At 39.0% G+C, this 20,903-nt stretch overlaps 2 protein-coding genes and 1 long non-coding RNA gene across 4 annotated transcripts in view; 1 reads left to right on the top strand and 2 right to left on the bottom strand.

The window, feature by feature from the left end:
• The window catches only part of LOC138739361 (putative leucine-rich repeat-containing protein DDB_G0290503), an 86,480-nt gene that overhangs the window by 30,080 nt on the left and 35,497 nt on the right, over positions 1-20,903 (bottom strand). The gene's annotated exons all lie outside the window — the stretch shown is intronic.
• LOC138739368 (uncharacterized) overlaps positions 1-20,903 on the bottom strand; it is a 52,398-nt gene that overhangs the window by 6,480 nt on the left and 25,015 nt on the right. The gene's annotated exons all lie outside the window — the stretch shown is intronic.
• On the top strand, positions 13,345-16,922 carry LOC138739367 (sarcolipin). Of its 2 annotated transcripts, none has more exons than XM_069891266.1 (2): positions 13,345-13,453; positions 15,785-16,922. In XM_069891266.1, the coding sequence occupies exon 2, from the start codon at positions 15,910-15,912 to the stop codon at positions 16,003-16,005; it is 96 nt and encodes a 31-aa protein (XP_069747367.1). In that variant the 5' UTR covers positions 13,345-13,453; positions 15,785-15,909; the 3' UTR covers positions 16,006-16,922. The 2 variants fall into 2 exon arrangements, with proteins under 2 accessions (XP_069747367.1, XP_069747366.1); XM_069891265.1 differs by having other exon boundaries at positions 13,362-13,470.

Below are 20,903 nucleotides of genomic sequence, written 5' to 3'. Positions count from 1 at the left end.
CAATTGGAAGAGGAAAATTATATTTTTAATTAGTCTTGATTACATACCACCTGGTGCCGGGGGGATCTGGTGTATCATGTCATTTGAGCAATTGAGAAACCAGTATAATTTTGTCCAACAGAACATTCTGCTATCTGCAAATAAGATCTTTATTGAGGGATTAGCAATGACTCTGCCTGAATATAGTGACATGGAGATTCAAATTCGAAAGGGAAATGTGTGTAAATTTATTTCTAAGATATATTACATATTCCAAAGTGAGGGTCCGAAGGTCGGGGGAGAGATGGGAGTCGGACTTGGGTACAACAATCAATGAAGAATGGTGGCAGGACCTGTGTCTGACAGTGCGATGGGGTTGTCAATGCCAGGTACAGCATGGTGCAGTATAACTTCCTGTACTAGATGTTCCTTCCACCTCAGAAACTACACAGATCCAAGTCTGAGATTTCTGAAATGTGTTTTAGATGTGTGGAGGTGGAAATTTATGTCCACTCTACCTGGTTGTGCTCAAAGGTGAGGCCTTTTTGGGAAGTCCGAGGGGATATTCTTAAAAAAAACAAGTGGATTTTCCATAGAATCTGGAGCTGTTCCTCTAGGGGTATATTGGAGAAGTGTTGTTTAGACTGACTAAATTCCAAATTTCATTTGTGAAGGTCGCTTTGGCTGTAATCAGGAAGTGTATAGTGGTTTTGTGGAAGTCGGACTCCCAGCTAAATATCACACGAAGGAATATGGAAATTCAGAGTTGTATTACCCTGGAGGAAATCACATATAACCTACAGAGAAAACACGACACATTTGTTAGAGTCTGGCAACCTTACTGGTTCTCAGATAGACTGATTATTTCCCCCCCCCCCCCCAAACTTTTTAAATAGGGATAAGGTTAAATTATCCCAGGCAAGAGGTGTGATTACAGAAATAGGACCTGGCACAGATGACACACCTGTCCTTTCTTTTCAGGTCCTTAGTTTTCTTTTCTTTTGAGTTTCTTCTTTTTAGTGTTTTCTTTGAATGGCACTGCCATTGTGATTCATTTTCATTAGAGGTCTTGATAGGGGACACATGCCCCATGATGAGTGGGATCGAGTTGAGTTTTTGGAATACATTCCCTGTGGTGGATGGGGTGGGGGTTGGGACAAATATGGACTTTGGGTATGCACATGTACTTGAATGGCTTTGTTTATTGGATTTTGTAAGTCTGTGAAAACTAAAATAAAATGTTCAAAAAAACTTGACAACATACAAGACCAAATATGTTTGACATGAAAAATGAAAAGTTTTATAAACTGCAGTAAAATACAATTCACCTTGAATTACTTCATCGAACAAAAATATTTGTATACTCGGTGCATTCTTTTATGAACAGTTTGAACAAATTTGCATATTTGTCTGTAGTTTCTTTGTATTTCTTTATGGTATTTGACAATACTGAATGGAAATTATTGGTTTACATATTCAGAAAGGACACTAAAATTTTAGGATGCAGGTAACCCAGCTGGTGTCCGAATCCTGCAGAGCTCTAACATCCCTCACCTCATAGCAATCAATCAACCAATTAGGTCAATGATCTAACATTCATGACACCCTCCCACACTTACTAATCTTCTAAATCTAATGCTCCTGACTCAGGAGAACAATGGAATCTATTCACCTCTTTTTTACAATTGAAGACAGTACCTACTCAGACTCATCAGGTGGAGAAGGACAGGGTAACAATCCTAAATCTATTATCACAACAGACTGTAGAAAACAAAAGTAATTGATGGGAGCAACCACAAATTGCTAGTCATGAGCATGCCAGCTTCTTTTTTCATCAAAGATGACAATAAATTTATTACGGATCTTCTGTCTCGTTCCCTCATTGTAGAATCTGATTTGTAAGCTGCAGGTGATTTAAACATTTTTCTTGGTTGTTTTGCTTCCTTCACCATGAAACTATTAGACAGCTGAAAGCTCTCATCATTTGGGTGAGCAAGCAGGAAATGAAAAGGGGATCCATTTTTTAATCTGAGACAACAGCCAATAGGTCATGTACAATATTGTCACTTTTTATATGATAGAATAACATGGATATGGGAACAGCATGCATTGAATTTTATGGCATAAGTGACCTTGAGTCAGGGCCGAGATTAAGTGCAGATTAAGGTATTTCCCAGAAGTGTGCGATCCCTGTTTTTGAATACTCTTGTATTTCCAATTTCATATTATTTGCAAACTTTGAAATTGTGCTATTTCCAACTTTAGGTCTTCATATACTTCAAAAAGGACTATAGTCTCATCCCTGCTATCTGGTAGACATAAATCCACACTGGCCTCCGATCCAAAAACAAGTTTACCACTGTTTCCGCTTTCTAATCATTTTCTGGATTTGTATTCAGGGAATCATTGCACTTTTAATTTCCATGACTTAAATTTTACTGACATTTGTTACATCAATACAGGAGTTTCTAACCAGAGGTAGAAATCCTGGTGCCCTGGTTCACCACTTCTTTCTTCAACACATGTTCATCATGTTCTCCCTGTAGCCAATTTGTACTTCACTTGTCAATGTTGGTGGTTGGATTTGGTCCACATTAGACCCAATATTGCCTTCAATCCAAGCATTCATTGTGGATTAAATCACAGAATGGTAGAGATAACACTGGGTATAAGACCATAATATTATTATCAAGAACTAGTTTGCAAATTGTTTGCTGGCTGAGCAAACATTAACTGACACATGGAGTATGCTTCTTAGTGCTACAAATATTGTTTTAGGTTGTACACGAATTTATGCTGGAGTTTGTTATAGAAGTAAAAGACAGTAATTATTATGCTTAAACCACAGAAATTTACATTCCAATAGTGTGGGATGATTATTTTAACCAGCATGTAAGAACTTGAGAAGGCTAAATATCAGGCAAGGCAGACAGTGACAGGTGCAAAAGCAATAAGCAGAGCAGTGGTTTCTATTCAAAGTAGAAAGAACTAGAGGAAGGATTTTGCAATTACAAAAACTTTATTTGTCCCCTGTAGGCAAAATAACATTTCAGCCAAATAATTTAGAAATTAGGGTATTCTACAATTCTACAAACTTTTATCCCCTTGATGATCCCATGAAGGATCTTCAATCCTAGAAAACTTATCATGATTGCAGATGGGGTCTGTCTCCCATTAGGAGCAAGAAGAAGTCATGATAACGGCTGTAGTTACAGTACATAAAACAGTCCTATAACCATACAGTGTGGAAAAGGGCTCTTCAGCCCACCAGGTCTGGGCCAACCATCAAACTCCCTTTTGCATTAATCCATACTAACTCTCACTTTATTCTTTATGCATTCCCATCTGTATATGGTGAGGGGAGGAAAGTTTGGGGGAGATGTAAGAGAGTTTTGGTGCCTGGAAAGCATTGCCAGGTTGATCCTGTCAGGCACTAACAACCCTTTCAATTCTTTTTGGGACTAAAGGGACTTTGTTACAACAGAATAACAATGGAAAATTCACCAGACAATGGCAATTCAAAAGAATAGTTTTTTAATTAAACTATTAACAACATAACATTTCTTACTTATATCTAAATGTACTTAACTCTAGACTTAACAGTACTATGTGCAAAAGTAAATGTATGTGTAATTAAAGTCCCACTCTGAAAAGTCAATCTTTAAAAGTTCAGCATAATTTGAGTCTTGCTTGAAGGTCTTAAATTCTCAGTTCAGAAATAATTATAAAGCACTTTTAAACATTATAGCTTCAGGCCTTTTACTCACAATTTGGTTATTATCTTCCACAATGAATTCTCAAATCTAGACAAGGGTTAAATGAAGTGGCCACACAAAAATAGACTCAATATAAATCTGTCCTCTTTTCCAAAGAGAGAGTGAAATGGTCTTCCTTATTTCAAAAGCCACTAGTCTATGTTCCCCTTTTCCCAGGAGTAATACATAACAGCACCAATTCTGGTTACTGTAACTCAACCTTGTCCTTCACTAGGTTTCAGCCCCTGAGTCACAGGGGTTTTGACTTCTGTACTCTCCAAACTGAACTCTTCCAAAAACTGAAAACAAAATGTCTGAATTTGGAAATAAATTTTCCCAAATCCTGTGACCGTTACATCATCACCAAGGTGAGCCCCCTTTCTTGGAAATCCCATAACCATCAGTTTTATTTCTACCGTAATTGTTCCTTTTTCAAAACCATTCCATATCCATAACAACCTCTGTTCAAAAGGCTTAAGTGGTTTTTATTAAAACAGATGGCTTACTCAGTCAGCATTTCTTGAGTAATTAAGACCCACTTGAAATGCATTAGCTGTTTGTCCAGACACTTCAACTCTGAGAATGAACACTCTTCTCTGAAAACAATGGTTCTCTATAAATGTGCTGTGACCTGTGTGTGACCTTATACCAACCCGCAGCTAACTTACTAATAATTCAGATGCAATATTTTAACTCTATAATTTACTTTACTAAGCCATTTTTATAAAACAAATATAGTTTCACATTAAAGTAAAGGTTAACACTAATCTGTTACAGTACAATGGGGACATTTAAATTTAAATTTAGACATAAAGCATGGTAACAGGCCATTTCAGCCCACAAGTCCATGCTGCTCAATTTATACCCAATTAACCTACAACTCCCAGTACTTTTTGAATGGCGAAAGGAAACTGGAGGCCCTGGGGAAACATCCATGCAGACACAGGGAGTATGTAAACACTCCTCACAGACAGTGTGGGATTTGAACCCCATTCCCGATTGCTGGATCTATTAAGTCACTGCATGAATCGCTATGCCAACCGGGCCACCCATTTCACTAAGGTACATGGTTGCAAGAAAAATAGAGGATTATGGGTGTGAGGTAGGGAAGGTTTATATTGTTGAGTTGGTTTATGCAGGTCGGCACAACATTGTGGGCTGAAGGGCCTGTACTGTGCTGTCATGTTTTATATTTTATGTTTCAACTCTCCTAAGATTCTACCACTCACCTATACTAGGGGCAATTAATGACTTGCTTTGTCTTTGAGATGTGGAATGAAATTGGAGGACCCAGAGTATGAATTAGCTCTTTTTCTCTTTCCACAGACACATGCTGACCTGTCGAGTATTTCCAGCATTTTCTGTTTTTTTTTAATTTCACACATCACATCCCAGGATGCACCAGACAAAGCCTCTTGCCACATATTGCTTATTAACAATACCACCCACTGGAACCTTCATCAATTCACTGGTTATTTTCAGACTCAACTCTTCTAAAGCTCTCCTAGCCAGTGCATGTAAATATGAGGTTATCTAGAATTTTGCTATCTATAACCAACAGCAAATCTTGTTCAGCTTGCTGATTTACTTTGGTGTCCTTTCTACCAATGTGGTAGAAAAGCCTAGTGCACTCACCAACCTCAGCCTGCCTTATAATCTTTTTGGTGGGGGGGGGGGGGAAAGGAATATTTTACAGTACCTTTCAGGACCCCTGGCTATCAGATAGGATATGCAGCTAATTAACTGAGTTTGTACTATAGACACCTAAAACGGAGGTGCTCATCCCTGCAAAGACTAGTAAGTCTTACCTCAGATTGGGAATGTTGGGAAAAGTCACAATAGATTTTAAAAGATAGTAGCACCAAAGTTTTCCAATGCTGCTCTGGGTCACTTGTTGGATGTAATAGAGTGAAGCAGAAACATTTTATATTGATAAAGAGCTGGAAACTATTCCAATTAATTTACTAAGCAGAAGGGGAAGAGGTTGAACTCAATATGAGCATCAGAAATACCAGGGGTAAGGATGGAGTGTTTCAAGAAGTTTACTGACCTCACATGTGTGGTAAAGGATTTTTTTTAAGGTACCATCAAATTCTCTCTGTCAAAAGCTGCACCATTACTTTCACCCTCTGCTTCATTCTTGGCACCCACCTAATAACAATCGCTAATAATCAGGACTTCTACCGAAGATTCATAGACTTCAGATTATATTCATCAGAATTCTGAGGCTTGCAATGATAATTTACAGCTTCACACATTGCCAACTATTTAATCACATCACACCGAACACATTGTACCAAGTCATTTATATGTGTCTCCTGTTTTGAAGAGCAGGTGGCACACAAAAGGTATGTAACAATTGACTTAATTGGGGTTTGCAATGAGAGCATTGGCCTTCAATGTGCACCACCAAATTCATGGCCACAGTATCATATAAATTAATGCCGATGACCTACTCGTATCTAATCTTTCACATCTAATTTCCCAATCTCTTCTGATTTACAAGGTGTGAAACCTTTGCACTTCTTTCTGGATCACCAGTAACCCAGTCTTATGACTTTTGGAAAGCCTCAAGCTACCTGAGCAACGAGAGAAGTAAGGAGACACCTATCATTTGGTCCAAGGCTTTCTGAAAATCCAAGTAAACAGTATCCAGCAACTCACCTTTGTCTAACCTGATCTGTACTTCCTCAAAGAATTCCCAGATCTGTCAGGTATGGTCTCTGCTGAAGTAAACCATTCTGATTTTATTGTTTTGTTTAAGATTTTCTACCCAAACCTCATCCTAATAATGGATATTTAAATCTTACCAAGCACAGAAGTCAGGATAACTGTCCTATAATTTCTTGTCTTTTGCCTTTCCCTCTTTAAGGGTAAGTGACATACTAGAGGAGGGACTGGATGGAGAATTCCCACAAATGTAATTAATCGGACCCACGTGTGTTGAAGCAAGGGTAGAAAGTTAATGTATTGTAAATATAGATCAGTTAATTACAAGGCAACACTTCAGTTGCAAATTCAATTGAAGGCTGTAAAGTGAAGAGTGCTGATGTATAGATTAAAATGATAGGATTTTTGTCATGTCTGAGTGGCATGTGAAGGAGTATGGGAGGATCAAGCTCCAATGCTCCACATGGCAGAGCTTTCTATCAGTGAAAACAAGTGGTAACTAATGTTCTTTAGTATTTACAGATCAAATCACAATACAATGTCCAAACTTGTATTGCTGCACAAGTAAAAAAACATTCAATGTTTAAATACTGCAGTGGAAGCCTAGATTTACTTTGTGAAATCAGATTTCTTCTATAAAGCTCAAACTGCTATAATGGATCTGTGTCATTATACTAAAAAAAAGTCTTTCACTAGAGTTGCCAGGGAGGGGTTGGCAATATTTTCACAGAGCACAAATCTGCCATTGATGTCAGCATTTATAATTCCATCACACCCAGAACTAGCACTACCATTAGGCAAACTAATGGCAGACCTCAGAGGAGCCTGTCAGGGTGGCCAGACATCCGGTTTTAGGCCGGACGGTCCTGATTTTGACTTTGAGGCATCCCGTATGTTTCTGCATTGGGCACAAGCATAGCAGTTCAGTGTTGCTGGGGCCAGGCAACCCCCTCCCTCTCCATGTCCTATACCTTCACTGCCAAGTCCGACTCTTTTTGAAATTGCCTCTTGGACTGGGACGCATGCATGCTCGACTCCTTGGCCCAGGAAGTGTTCACAGTGTGCACCAACCAACATGCGGTGATCAGGTTATCGAGGCACTGTCCAGTGAGTGAGGGGCTCGCAAAGCTTCCATGTGGTAAATATTCCTGCTGTTCACTCCAAACCTGTTCAAATCAAGCCTTTCCAAAAGCATCATTGATATTATGGTGCCCAATCAATAATGGTCTCTGCACTGTCAGTGTGATTTTATTGTTCAGTTGCTATCGATGTGTTGTTAAGAGTGGCAGGCTGCAATTAAACGAGGAATCCAATTCTTTCAGCGAATAAGGACAACATTTAAAAAAAAAACAGAAAGAGGGTGTTTCGCCCATTGAGTCCCTACTAGTTGTACATTGGGGGAATCCATCTGGCCCCATTTCCCACCTTCTCCCCTTCACCCCATAATGTATTTCTTCAAACATTTCAGCTTGCCTTTGATCGCTACATCGATTACCGGTGGCAAAGCGCTCCAGCCCCCAACCACTCACTGCCTGGGGATATTAATACTTTTTACACACTTATCGTTGGCGTGGATCCATTCTAACTATTGAACTGGAGTCCATATTTAGCTGGTCAGTTTATTTCTTCAAACTTCAAAAAGAGTCAAGGCAAACAACTTAAAATTGAAAGTCAATAATTTCCATTGCTTGGTTGGGCAAACACTAAAACATCCCTCACAACAATAATGCTAGGCATCTGTATGAAACTTTATGCATTGTTCATTACTGATATGTTATGAGAGCCTCAGGCAGGAATGAAGAGTCCTCAGTGCTATGTCATGAGTGCATGTCCACCTCTCTTAAAATCTTCTTCCACCACAAAATTAAAATGTTGATCACTTTTTTTTTCACTGGAACATTACCCAAAGTAAGTGTAATCTTTACCCAAGTTATTGGTGTGCCCACAGTTGAAATTCACTAACTCATACCTGCTCAGAAGGGCAATGGAATGGTGACACCCCGAGGAATGGGGGCAGGGGAGTGCAAATGCCCTCACTCGCCCCTGGCCACATAGGCTCAGTGTGGGTCACTGGAACCCAGCCATGTCCTTCCCTCTCTCCCCACTTCTTCCCCCTTCCACCTCACTGGTCTCTGCTTCCCACCCCTCTCCGGTGTCTGCTCCCCCTTGGTCCCTCCCTCCCCCGGACCCCGCTAACCCCCCCATCTCCACTCCCTGTTCTCACTCTCCCCTCCTCAGTCCATGTTCTCCTTCTACCCTCCCCAGTCCTCACTCCCCCTCCCCTCCTTGGCTCCTACTCTCCCCCTCCCCAGTCCCTGTTCTCCCTCTCCCCTCCTCGGTCCATGTTCTTCTTCTACCCTCCCCATTCCCCCCTCGTTCCCCACGCTTCTCCCCCAGTCCCTGCTGTATCCTTCCACGGTCCCCCCGGTTCCTGCTCCCCCTCCACCGAGCTCCTGTTCAATGCTAAATCTTTGGTAGATGGTTCCATAAGGTATTATTCTAAGAACTGTCTCAAATATTCTCTATTAATTCATAACATGGCATCTCCTATCAGTGTAAAAAAATAAGCCAGGGTTTTGGATCTCGGCTCAGTGGTATATCTCTTCTAGCTTTTTGAATTATATTGAAGTTACAGCAAAGATAGAGGGTCCTCAGCCCAGACACTTACATCAAGTCCATTCCCGCTCTCTTCGTTTCATGTTAATGGCATCACCTGCCTTCCTCATTTCTTTTTCTGTGAACATGTTTTGCTAATTGATTCAACTAACCCATCTGGGAGCAAGTGATGTAGAACATACCCGCTAGGAAGTGAAATCGATCTGAACATACTAATGGAGGCTGAAAAGCAGGTCTGAATGCTATCATCCCAGTTTGCAGACATATTGGATGTGCCTTGCTCGTAAGAACCAGTTCATTCCTGGACTCGCAATGGATGAACTGCCGAGTTCACAGACGGTTAATTAAAAATGTACGTGCTTTGGTTGCAAGTTGAGGACATCATCAGCCATCCCCCTTTCGAGCCGATTTCAGCGCTCGTCAGTGCAACTTCACTCCATCTCTAACACTATCTCCCTTGGCAGAGGAAACATGGAGTGAAATGGAACCACCAATCCACCTTTTCTGCATTCATGCAGGTAAGTGAAGCATATAAAAGCCAGAGGAAAGCTGGCTTGTGGGTTCTATGTAAAAGAGGCTTATGAAAGCCACATTCCACTATCTCTGCTCTACTGCAGAAAGTTCAAAGATAAGCAAATGCATGCAAGGATTTAATTAGTTGTATGTGCAAGACTGGGTCAATCTTATTTGTTCTTGTTCTTGACAAGGTGTATAAAACTGATTGGGAATGATGCTTTGGTTGGCTGCAATGGGCATTAGTATCTTTTTGAAATATAGGGAAAGGTACATTGGGAAATGTAGTTGAATGAGGAATTTTTTTAATGATACTGCATTGCTTTCTTAAACTAATGTCATGCTTATAGTGAAGGTACTTAGGTAAAAATATTTAATGTCAAAATGCTGCAGTGGAAGCCTAGATTTGCACATTGATCCAATCCAAGAGCTTTTAAAGAGTTTGACCAATTACTGTTGCATATTTTGTAGCTAACAAGTGTGGCTTCATGGTTACCACAGAAGCCAGCTACACTCAGTCCAAAAAGTACGAGCAGATTCATAATAATGAGCAGAAGGCAAAATCTTGGAAAAATGGGTTCTCAGCAGAAGGTCCTTTGTGTGCAGGGTGCTCAAGGACCAATTAATGCATTATCCTAGCCCAAGTAACATCTGGGCCTCGTTAAAGGGTATTCTCCCTGAAACCTATAAGCTGACATTGTTCTGATCCTAATAAAAACACACCTAAATACTGGAGGAACTCAGCTGGTCTTTCAGCATGCACAGGAGACAAAGATATATTGCTGACATTTCAAGGGCTCAGGCCCGAAACATCGACAATATATAAAACCATAGAACACTACAGCACAGAAACAGGCCCCTTCGGCCCTTCAAATCTGTGCCAAACCATTTTTTTTCACTAGTCCCATACCCCTCCATACCTCTCCCATCCATGTATCTGTCCAAATTCTTCTTAAATGTTAAAATTGAGCCCACATTCACCACCTCAGCTGGCAGCTCATTTCTCACTCCCACCACTTCTCTGTATGAGATAGTTCCCGCTAAACTTTTCCCCTTTCACTCTTAACCCAAGTCCTCTAGTTTGTATCTCACCTTCCCTCTATGGAAAAAGCCTATCTACATTTACTCTGTCTATCCCTCTCATAACTTTAAATACCTCTATCAAATCTCCCCTCATTCTTCTACACTCCAGGGAATAAAGTCCTAACCTGTTTAACCTTTCTCTGTAACTCAGTCCCTGAGGTCCGGACTACTTTCTAGTAAATCTTCTCTTCAATCCTTCTATCTTACTGATAACTTTCTTGCAGTTAGGTGACCAAAACTCCATACAATGCTCCAAATTTGGCCTCACCAATGTCTTGTACAACGTTACCATAATATCCCAGCTCCAATACTCATGTTTGATTTATGAAAGCTGTATGCCAAAAGCTCTCTTTACAACTCTATCCACTGGTGATGCCAATTTCAGGGAATTATGTATCTGTATTCCCAGCTTCCTCTGTCTATCACACTCTTTAGTGCCCTACCATTCACCAAAATACAATACCTCTCACTTGTCTGCATTAAATTCCATCTACCATTTTTCCAGCTGGCCCAGATCCCTCTGCAAGCTTTGAAAACCTCCTTTTCTGTCCATAACGCCTCCAATCTTAGTGTCATCTGCAAAATTGCTGATCCAATTTACCATATTATCATCCAGATCACTGATATAGATGACAAGCAACAATGGTCTGAACACCAATCCCTGAGGCACCCAACTAGTCACAGGCCTCCAATCTGAGAAGCAATCATCCATTACCATTCTCTGACCTCTCCCACACAACCCATTTCGAATTCAATTTATACCTAGTGTCTGAACCTTCTTGTTACAAGCCCAGAGGACCCATAAATCCAGCAACAATAGATATTCACCAAGACAAATGGTTACTTAAAAAAAAGTTGCTTTTAATTATCTTTAAACATGAAAACAGGATCAGACTTTAACTTATCACTATTAACTTAACTAACCTAACTTAACCCCCTTCTCATTCTAAGCGCACATGTATGTAATGTGTGTGTATGTTTAGAAAAGTTCACAGTCCAGTCTCACTTCTCGTTCTTCCAAGTTCACTGGTTGCAGGCAATTTTTATACTGTGCACAGAATTAAACATTTATAAAGTTCACCAGGCTTTGGTGCTTGAAAGGTAAATGGTTTCCGCTCAGGAAGGTTCTTGTCAGTTTTCAGAGAGAGATTTGTTGTTCCAGGACATCATCAACTGATCTACTTCCATCAGTCACTTCAGTGTCTTGCTGACGAAACTTTCCCCTTCAGGGTTCTCTAGATGATCACCTCTTTTTTTCAAGTCACCACAGAGTTCCTTTTTGTTTTTCTTATTTCAAGTGAAACATTAGACAGTCAGTCCTCTACTCTTGCATGAATCACAAGTGCTTTGACCAGGCCATCTTCCAAATGGGGCTTTTCACAATCTTTCTAGCTTGTCCTGTTCCAGTCCAAGCTTCTTCTACTGGCTGTAACACTGTACAGGTGATCTGGGTGTGGGTCTCTCTCTCTCTCTCTCTCTCTCTCTCTCTCTGAGAGAAAGCCTATTTGACTCTCTCTGCTTGAAAAACCACATGACCTTCTTAGAACAACAAGTTCTCTTCCAGACAATCTGCTGCTCCAACAAGATCTTTCATCTGTTGCCTTTTGTAAACAACAATCCATTAGTGAAGTCTCTTGAGCACTCTTCAAAGCTCTTGCAAAAGCTGTGGAGCTGATATGTTTAACATGGGCAGAGTTGCAGTATTTTAAATATGATCGGTTTTAAAGTGGTTGTATGTAACCTACTCTAACAAACCTTTCCCAATTTATCTCCCAAAAACATATCTATATACTCTGTCACATTCTGAACTAACCTCCCTTGTGGGACCTTATCAAAGTCCATGTAGACAACATCCACAGTCTTTCTTTCATCAACTTTACTGGTAACCTCCTCAAAAAACTCTAAGATTGGTTAAACATGACCTCCCATACACAAAGCCAAGTTGACTATCCCTAATCAGTTTCTGGCTATCCAAATAATTGTATCCTATCTCTTAGAACACCTTCCAATAATTTACCTACTACTGATCTCAGGCTCACCAGCCTATAATTTCCAGGGTTATATTTGGAGTCTTTTTTTAAAGAACAGAACAACATGAGCTATCCTCCAATCCTCTGCAGCAATTCAGTGTGTTTCAACTTCAACCAGAGGGTCTGCAGACTTTCATGTTTCACCTAGTATAATGCTCTTCTCTTTGAAGGCTTCTTGTATTTTGTACTGATCACTCAAAATATCAGGCCCTCCCAAGGCCTGGGTTAGTATTGGCTGGTAGTTGCAAGCATGCTGATTGGCAGGTAATACAATGCAGAGGTACAGATAGCATCAGAAATAACAGGCACAAGTCCATTTCTGACTATGATCACTGGGCACAATTTTCTGTTACTGATGTATTTAATATCTGTATTTGCTCATTTTGTCTGCCTCTAATTTCAGGTAGAAGAAGGATAAAACCTGTTTATGCACCTTAATCTTAGGAAAAATTAAAACTTTAAAAAAAAATTGTTTTAGTATTGTATTTAGAATCTTTTAGGAAATGCATCATTCAACACCTTATCCAAATGAATGTGCATTTAAATTTCCTGTTTTATTTTCTGCAAATAAAGTTAACAGCACAACGTGACAATTATTCAGAGAACCACCAATCCTTTAGACCCATCCCACTAAGTGACATACTTTACTTGTGATATCATTGCTTTCATTGCCAAAAATATGGTGTTCTCCTCTCTACTGGAGTACTTAGTTCTCACACAGAGATTCTCTGCCCAGACAGCACTTGGAGACAGACAGTGAGTGAACCAGGGCTATCTGCCCAAGCCAGGAATAGCTTCATGATTTAGGTAATTTGTTCAATAAGGTAAAATGCATGTTTGTAATATATCAAATGATAGATATTTTCTTTACTGCTTTGTACAATTTTCCAAATGTGTGAATTTTAAAAAAAATTATTTAAACATTTAACTAATGTACCAAGGTTGTTTGATTGAGCTAAATAAGACTGCATTTATTGGAAGAAATGAAATCATAATATACTAGGCAAACATTAAAAAGTTTTTGCTGTGATCTCTGAATGTCCTACCCTTCTCTATTTTCAAGATTTTACTTTTTTAAAAACTAACATTAAGAGTCAAATTTTATATCAATTAATTATATCAATGCATTGTGTAAAAATATTTAACTGCAAACATACTAAATTCATGGATGCGTGTTTTTTTCTTTATTTACCATTTTTTAGCAGATTGAATATTATCCATAAATTTAGATTCATATTACATTCTTTCCATAGCTGTCTTTTTATGTTTGTCATATTGGAGAAAAAAAAAACTTTGTTTGCTCTTTGATTACAACATACATTTTGAATTTATTTTTATAAAATTCATGAATAAGTTTGAGAGAATTAGTTTTGCAAATGATAAATTGGAATATTTTAGACCATAAATAGCCATATAATATCCAAGTGATCAAAGATAGTTGTAAAATAATTGAGGTTATTGTACAACAAAAAGTTTTATTTTTTAAAAATTTAGACATACAGCACCATAACAGGCAAACTCAGCCCTACAAGTTTGTTCTGCCCAATTTACACCCCATTAAACTGCACCCTGGTATATTTTTGAAGGGTGGGAGGAAGCCAGAGTCCCCAGAGAAAACCCTTGCAGACACAGGGAGCATGCACAAACTCCTTACTGACAGCGTGGGATTCAAACCCAGGTCCGGCCCCAATGGCTGGGTTAACTGCTACGCCAACTGTGCCATATGTAACAGTATGAAACTTTTTCATGTCAAGATCCTTCAGTAATATTTGGTGGTTTAAATGTAAGAATTTTAATAGAACAATTATTTCACATCTTTTATCATTCAAGTGTGGTATCTGAATAGAAGTTTGAGATCTTGTGTTTGAGGCATATAAATATTTTTTTTTCTTAAGTTGACATGGATACTAACTATAAATAGAAAATATTTCCATAAAATCGCAAATAGAAAAAATGTTATTTTAAAATCTATTTAGTAATCACTATTTTTCCTATTTTAATTTTTAAATGCATACAAAGATTTTGAATAATCAAAATAAGCCCTGAAGTAATGAGTATATCAGTTAGTGTTCGTATCAAATGTATTTTTAGACCATGGATTGAAAATTGGTTTGATAGTCAGCTCTCCAAAACATATGCTGTGGGTTGTGGTATTATTAACATGCATAGATCAAGATTCTTTGTAATCTGATAGAGTATCACTTCAAAGATGTAGAACACAATCCAAAATTATAGACTAAACTAATCAAAATTGATTATAATCATGTATGTTATGCTTGGACGTATAAGAAAATACTTAAGTAGCAATAGTTATTTATTTACTTTGTCAGTATTAAGGGATGAATTTTAAGGTTATAAATATAATTTAAAAAAATAGTCTGACCTCAGGCTCCTGCACTGATCATTATCAAATATTGTAGTTAGATTATAAATATAATAAATATGGCTATATAAAAAATAAATACAGTTCAGCTCTTTTCATTACGAGCTAGTGGATAGTCATGAAGTAAAAATATTTTCATTTTTAACTAATTTTGGATCTTATCAGGGAACTCATTATGCTCACCATACTCAGTTCATTTGAAGACTTAATATTAATATTGAACAATGCCAAGCTTTACATAGTTTGGAAGTTTTGAGTAGATACAGTAATAGCACTTAACATTATGTCTCAGTTCCAATTTCTGAAGATCAAATGTAGCTCTGACAAATTTTCTCATCCTTTCAACACTACTAATCCACAGAACTGCTGAGTAAGAATGTAAAGTTTCTGCCAGTTGTGAATAGTTTTATGCTGGAGCTGCACATACTCTGTTCATGGTATCCAAGGTCACTACATATTGGCATCTTGGACCCAACTGAGAAATGTGAGAATGTTCCCTTGTTGGCCTGGGGTCCATGAAGTTAAAAGAAAATGTGCTTACACATTATGCATTCTTGACAACTACAATGAATATTTTCAACATAATAAGAATTTATATTAATCAGGACAGTCTAGAAAATATGTTTTCAATGCCATTTTGTTCTTTTTAAAGTGCTGACTGTTGAAAGCTGAATAACTCATTTTAATAATGAATGTTTCTTTGAGAGTGTTCTACAAATAATAAACAGGAAAGATCTGTGTAATTTTTATTTCAGACAACCTACAGGTATAAGGAGTGCACTTGGAATCAAGTTCAGCCTGCTGTTATTCTGAAGTGTTGGCTCATCTGGAGTGATCTATTCCTGCAGAGTGTCATCCTGCGCCTTTAACTGCTGCAATCATGGATAAATCCACACAAGAGCTCTTCTTGAACTTTATGGTGGTTTTGATGACTGTGCTACTTATGTGGCTACTTGTTAAATCCTATCAGGAGTGAGAAACTATCTTCAATGTAAAACTAGCTTTTACAATACATGGCTATTTACTGTTTAATGGCTATTGTCAGAAAATTTAACCGAGGCAATCACTTGTTTGAATTCTGGCCTGTTTTCTTCATTTCATCTTTTGCCTGATGTCTTATTTTTAACCTCTGTGATGTATTGAAAGGGCAGGTGTCATTCCTTCATGATTTCAGAGCACAATTGTGAAGTTTGAAATTAATAAAGTCACTCCACATTTATGTACAACTGTAACTCTTGGGTGCAATGGGCTACAACTCAATACATTCTGACGATTTGTGAACCTGAATGAGAGGTCACTGCAGTGACAATAGTGCCATCAGGATTTCACCTTATTCAACCAGAAGCTTGGTGTTTATCACACAACATTTTTTGATTACTCTCTACCATACTTTCTAATCTTGCAGCTTGGTATTGAAGCTTGGGTCTCAAAAGTTTGATTTGAAATCCAGAAATATGGGATGACATGTGCCCTTTAGTTCTTGTAGCTACCTCCTCTTCTATATGTAATATAATGTGCTAGAGTATAAGTGGCTTTATTTATCAAATGGTATTTCAATGAACATTTTGATTAAAATAGTCAATGCCAATATACTCCCATATACAATGGTACTACTGTACTAAGTTCCAAACTGTTCTAATATCTGTACAGTGAACAATCAAGTTGCTACATTTTGTCCTTTCAAGGCCTCATGTTGAAATGAATAACTATTCATTGGCTTTACTTTAAAAATGCCCTTTAATATGACTCTTGCCTTGATCAATCGAGTGTCACAAACTTAAGCCTTTTCAACAACTAATTATTACATTCAAGTGATTTTTCAGAAGGCTTAACATTAACATATTTTCCCTTCATGTATCACCTTGTTGTAATTAAATATACATCCAAGCTTTATTATTGTTCCTATGTTGTTTTGTTCAATATATACCAGAACTGTCTCCACCAATATATGAAAGTGTCAATTTATGAATTTGCTAAATTTTTCCATGCTCTATATTTAACAAACTTTAAATCAATGAAAAATATTGTCTATTTAATTGCCTGGATTTTAAATGAATTTGTATGGGCCTAATAATTGTACTGACATGTTACACTTTTAAAAAGCAATGTTACTGATCAACAGTTACACCACAATGAGGATTTAGTTATTCACTCAAACTTGGTTGAAATAAATATCTGGCTGCTAAAACCTAACCATATGGGTGGGGAGGGTGGGGGGAATGTACCTTTCCTCAGGTATGAGGATAACTTGCTTACATTCTAACTCTCATGGCTGAATAGGGCTAATGGAGGATCTGCAGCCGCTAGCAAAAGTGGGACAGGAAAAGGTCGACAGACCAGGTAGGTGGGTAGTAACAGGCAATTATGTGTTCCATTCTTTTCAGTAGGCTCCCATATGCTCCATTCAATGAAACCTGAGGTTTTCGGTGCCTGAATGCTCATCTGTTTTCATTGGTCATCGGCTAGGGATTCAAATGGGTGGGTAAGAATGTTACATTTTTTTAAAGCAGGTTTGAAGAACATTCTTGAAACATTCCCATTGTCCTCCTGGTAACTGTCTCATTGGGACAGAGCTCAGAGGAGAGTGCCTGTTGTCAAGAGTTAAACAAGAACATCTCCAGATGCTAGGGTAGAGTATGGTACACAAAAGTGCTCGAGAAACTCTGCAGAACACATAGCATCCTGACGAAGGGTGCAGGCCTGAAATGTTGGTTACCTTTTACTTCCTATTGATGCTGAGTCACCTGCTGAGTTTCTCCAGCACATTTTTGTATTGCCTGTTGCCAGGCATGTGAACAATGGAACTAGCTGAATGTAATTAAAGCTCCAGCACTGAGGATGCCAGCCTGGGGGAGGATGGTGAGATTGATTTGCTTATTCTGCCAATGGATTTGAAAGATTTAGCAAAAGCAAAATACATTGTGCTGCTTTGAGCAGCTTGTTGTGGGTAAGATTTAGGAACTGGATAGCCTAAGGAGTTTCACATTCTTATCCTTTTTTTTCCTGTAAGCAATAGTTGAGGTCTTCTCTGTGTGCCACCTCAACAGTGAGGCAGGTAAGTTCAAGTCACAACAGTCCAAACGTACTTCTAAAATATTTTACATTCTTATGAATTGGAGATCTGGGCCAAAAAACACAATAATTATACATTTTGGCCTTGATCATTATGAGGTGTGAGGAATAAAATTAAGTCTGAAATATTTAAACCAACTGTGTATATAACTGGGGCAATTCTTAAGGTGACAGAGTACATGTTTGAATGCTAAACTGCTCAGGGATGGGAGATGTCAATAAAATATTTAAATTCCACACTGCAGCTGAGTTCCTGAAATAAATTCAACAACTGCCAGCTGGCATGATGTGGGATATCCAGCAATTGGAAGTGAGAACGAGCAGATGCTACACAACATGAAAATGTTTGGGAAGCATTCCCTCACCACTCACGAAACTTTTTCTGCAGCTCATTGCTGAGCTTCCATGGGGGTTTTGAACAATGGTCGGCTTCCTGTGGAGATGGAGGGGATTTGGCCTGCACTGCCAGTATATTGTAGTCAATAGGTCATAGAACATAAGACATAAAACAGTCGAATACAGTACAAGCCTACCTATACAAATATACACCTCAATCAAGCTAATTCTTCACTTTTTGTACATCTATGTGCCTATCTAAGAGTATTTTAATTGTCCTTATGGTACCAGCTTCCACCATCTGGCAATGCAATCCAGGCACCCATTGCTCTTTATATAATTAACCTCTGACATCGCCCCGAAACATTCCTCCACTCAGATGTTCTCTGGTATTTGTCAATGATACTTTGTGAAAAAGGTGCTGGCTGTCCATTCCATATATGCCCCGCACAATCTTATATACCTCTGTCAAGAGTGGGAAGGGAATAAGCAGATAGAGCAGAGCACCCCTGTGGCTGTTCCCAACAACAATAGGTATACCATTTTGGAAACTGTAGGGGGGATGACCTACCAGGGACAAGTCAAGGTGGTCATGTCTCTGGCACAAAGGCTGGCCCCCCAGCTCAGAATGAAAAGGGGGAGGGGAAAGAAGAGAGCAATGGTGATTGGGGATTCATTGGTTAGACAAGTGGATAGGAGGTTCTGCAATCAAATTAGGGCTCCTGGTTGGTATATTACCTCCCAGGTGCCAGGGCCAGGGTTGTCTGTGATCAAGTTCAAAGCATTCTGGAGGGGGAGGGTAAGCAGCTGGATGTTGTGGTCCATGTGTGGACCAATGACATAGGTAGGGGTAGGAATGAGGCCCTGAAGAGGGAATACAGGGCATTAGGAAAGGTTAAAAAGCAGGATCTCAAGGGTGGTAATCTCAGAATTGCTGCCTGTGCCACATGCCGGAGAGGGTAGGAACAGGATGTTGTAGCAGATGAATGTGTAGGTGAAGAGTTGGTGCAGGGGGAAGGGTTCAGAGTGCTAGATCATTTGGATCTCTTCTTGAAGAAAGTCTGACCTGTAGGAAAAGGATGGGCTGCACCTGAACTGGACGGGGACCAATATCCTGGCAGGCAGGTTTGCTCGAGCTTTTGGGGAGGGTTTAAACTAGTTTGGCGGGGAGGGGGGTTGGTATCAAAATGTGACTTCAAAGATTAGCGTAGAAGGGAACTAGGGCTTTAGGGTCAAGAGAGAGGAAAATAGAAAATAGTCAAAAATAATGTGCAGCAAAGATGACAAAAAGGACAGGCAGGTGAAAAGACAGGATAATTTGCTGTACAATAGAAATACAGCAAAATTGGTGACAGATACTGGTCTAAGTGTTCTGTACTGAAATGCATGGAGCATTAGGAATAAAGTAAATGACTGGAGCATTAAGAATAAAGTAAATGACCTTGTTGTATAGCTGCAGATTGAAAGATATGACATTGCAGCCATCACCGAGACATAGCTTAATAATGGATGTGATTGGGGGGACACCACCTGATGTGGTAGAAAAGGGATGCAGAGTTCCACCTCTCCTGGAGAAGCAATTAAAAAAAGAGAAAGAAAAGCAATGTTTAACAACTCCATTTGGAAGAAAACATACATTTAAACTTTACCAGAATATCACCAAAGAAAAACAAACCTGCAGCAATGAGTTGGAGACCACAGTCAGGAGCAGAGGCCTGCTTGAAGGAGGAAGCCTGGGGCTGAGGCTTGGTCCGCCCCTCCCCCCACCCGGTGTAAGTGGTTTGGGGTGAGCGTTTGCGCGTCTTTGTTGCTGGAACGAACAGACATTGCTGAAGATGAGCTTGAGTGCACGCACATGTGCAAAGGCAGATGTACGCACAAGTCAGTTGAAGGTGCCTTGGTTGCTGGCACAGCTAGCATTACTGAAGGAAGACAGCAGCAATTCAACCCAGAGGAAGAAGAAGAGGAGTTCGACAATGATAGATAGCACTGATAGTGAAGAAAATTACACAAGTGTGGACAAACAAGATGAAAAACAAACTGTCACAGCACCCAGTAAGGGCAAAAATATAAAGGAAAAAAGGAGAATTAAATGTACCATTGAAAATGTAATGAAGGCTTTGAATAACAAAGAAAAACATAAAAATAAAAAAAACTTAATAACATTTTATCAGTTGTGACCCAATTGCAAGGAGCTATTGGAGTAAAGGATGTGCATGAGAAAATGGAGGATGTAATGGATAGAATGAATAAAATAGATGGATGACTGTAAAAAGAAATAAAATATGGGAAAAATTGACATGTTAGAAAACTTTATATTAGAAGAATAATATCAAAATTGTTGGTCTTAAAGAAGGAGTGGAAGGAGTGGAACCTATACTCTTCCAGGAATGGTTGCCTTGGGTTTTTGGTGAGGAAAACATTGGAACACATATTGAATTTGGGAGGGCACTTAAGTCCCTTATG

Source organism: Narcine bancroftii, chromosome 7, assembly GCF_036971445.1.
Source record: "Narcine bancroftii isolate sNarBan1 chromosome 7, sNarBan1.hap1, whole genome shotgun sequence".
NCBI lineage: Eukaryota > Metazoa > Chordata > Chondrichthyes > Torpediniformes > Narcinidae > Narcine > Narcine bancroftii.
The sequence above is the reverse complement of the archived record's forward strand: the minus strand, read 5'-3'. Positions and strand labels throughout refer to the sequence as shown.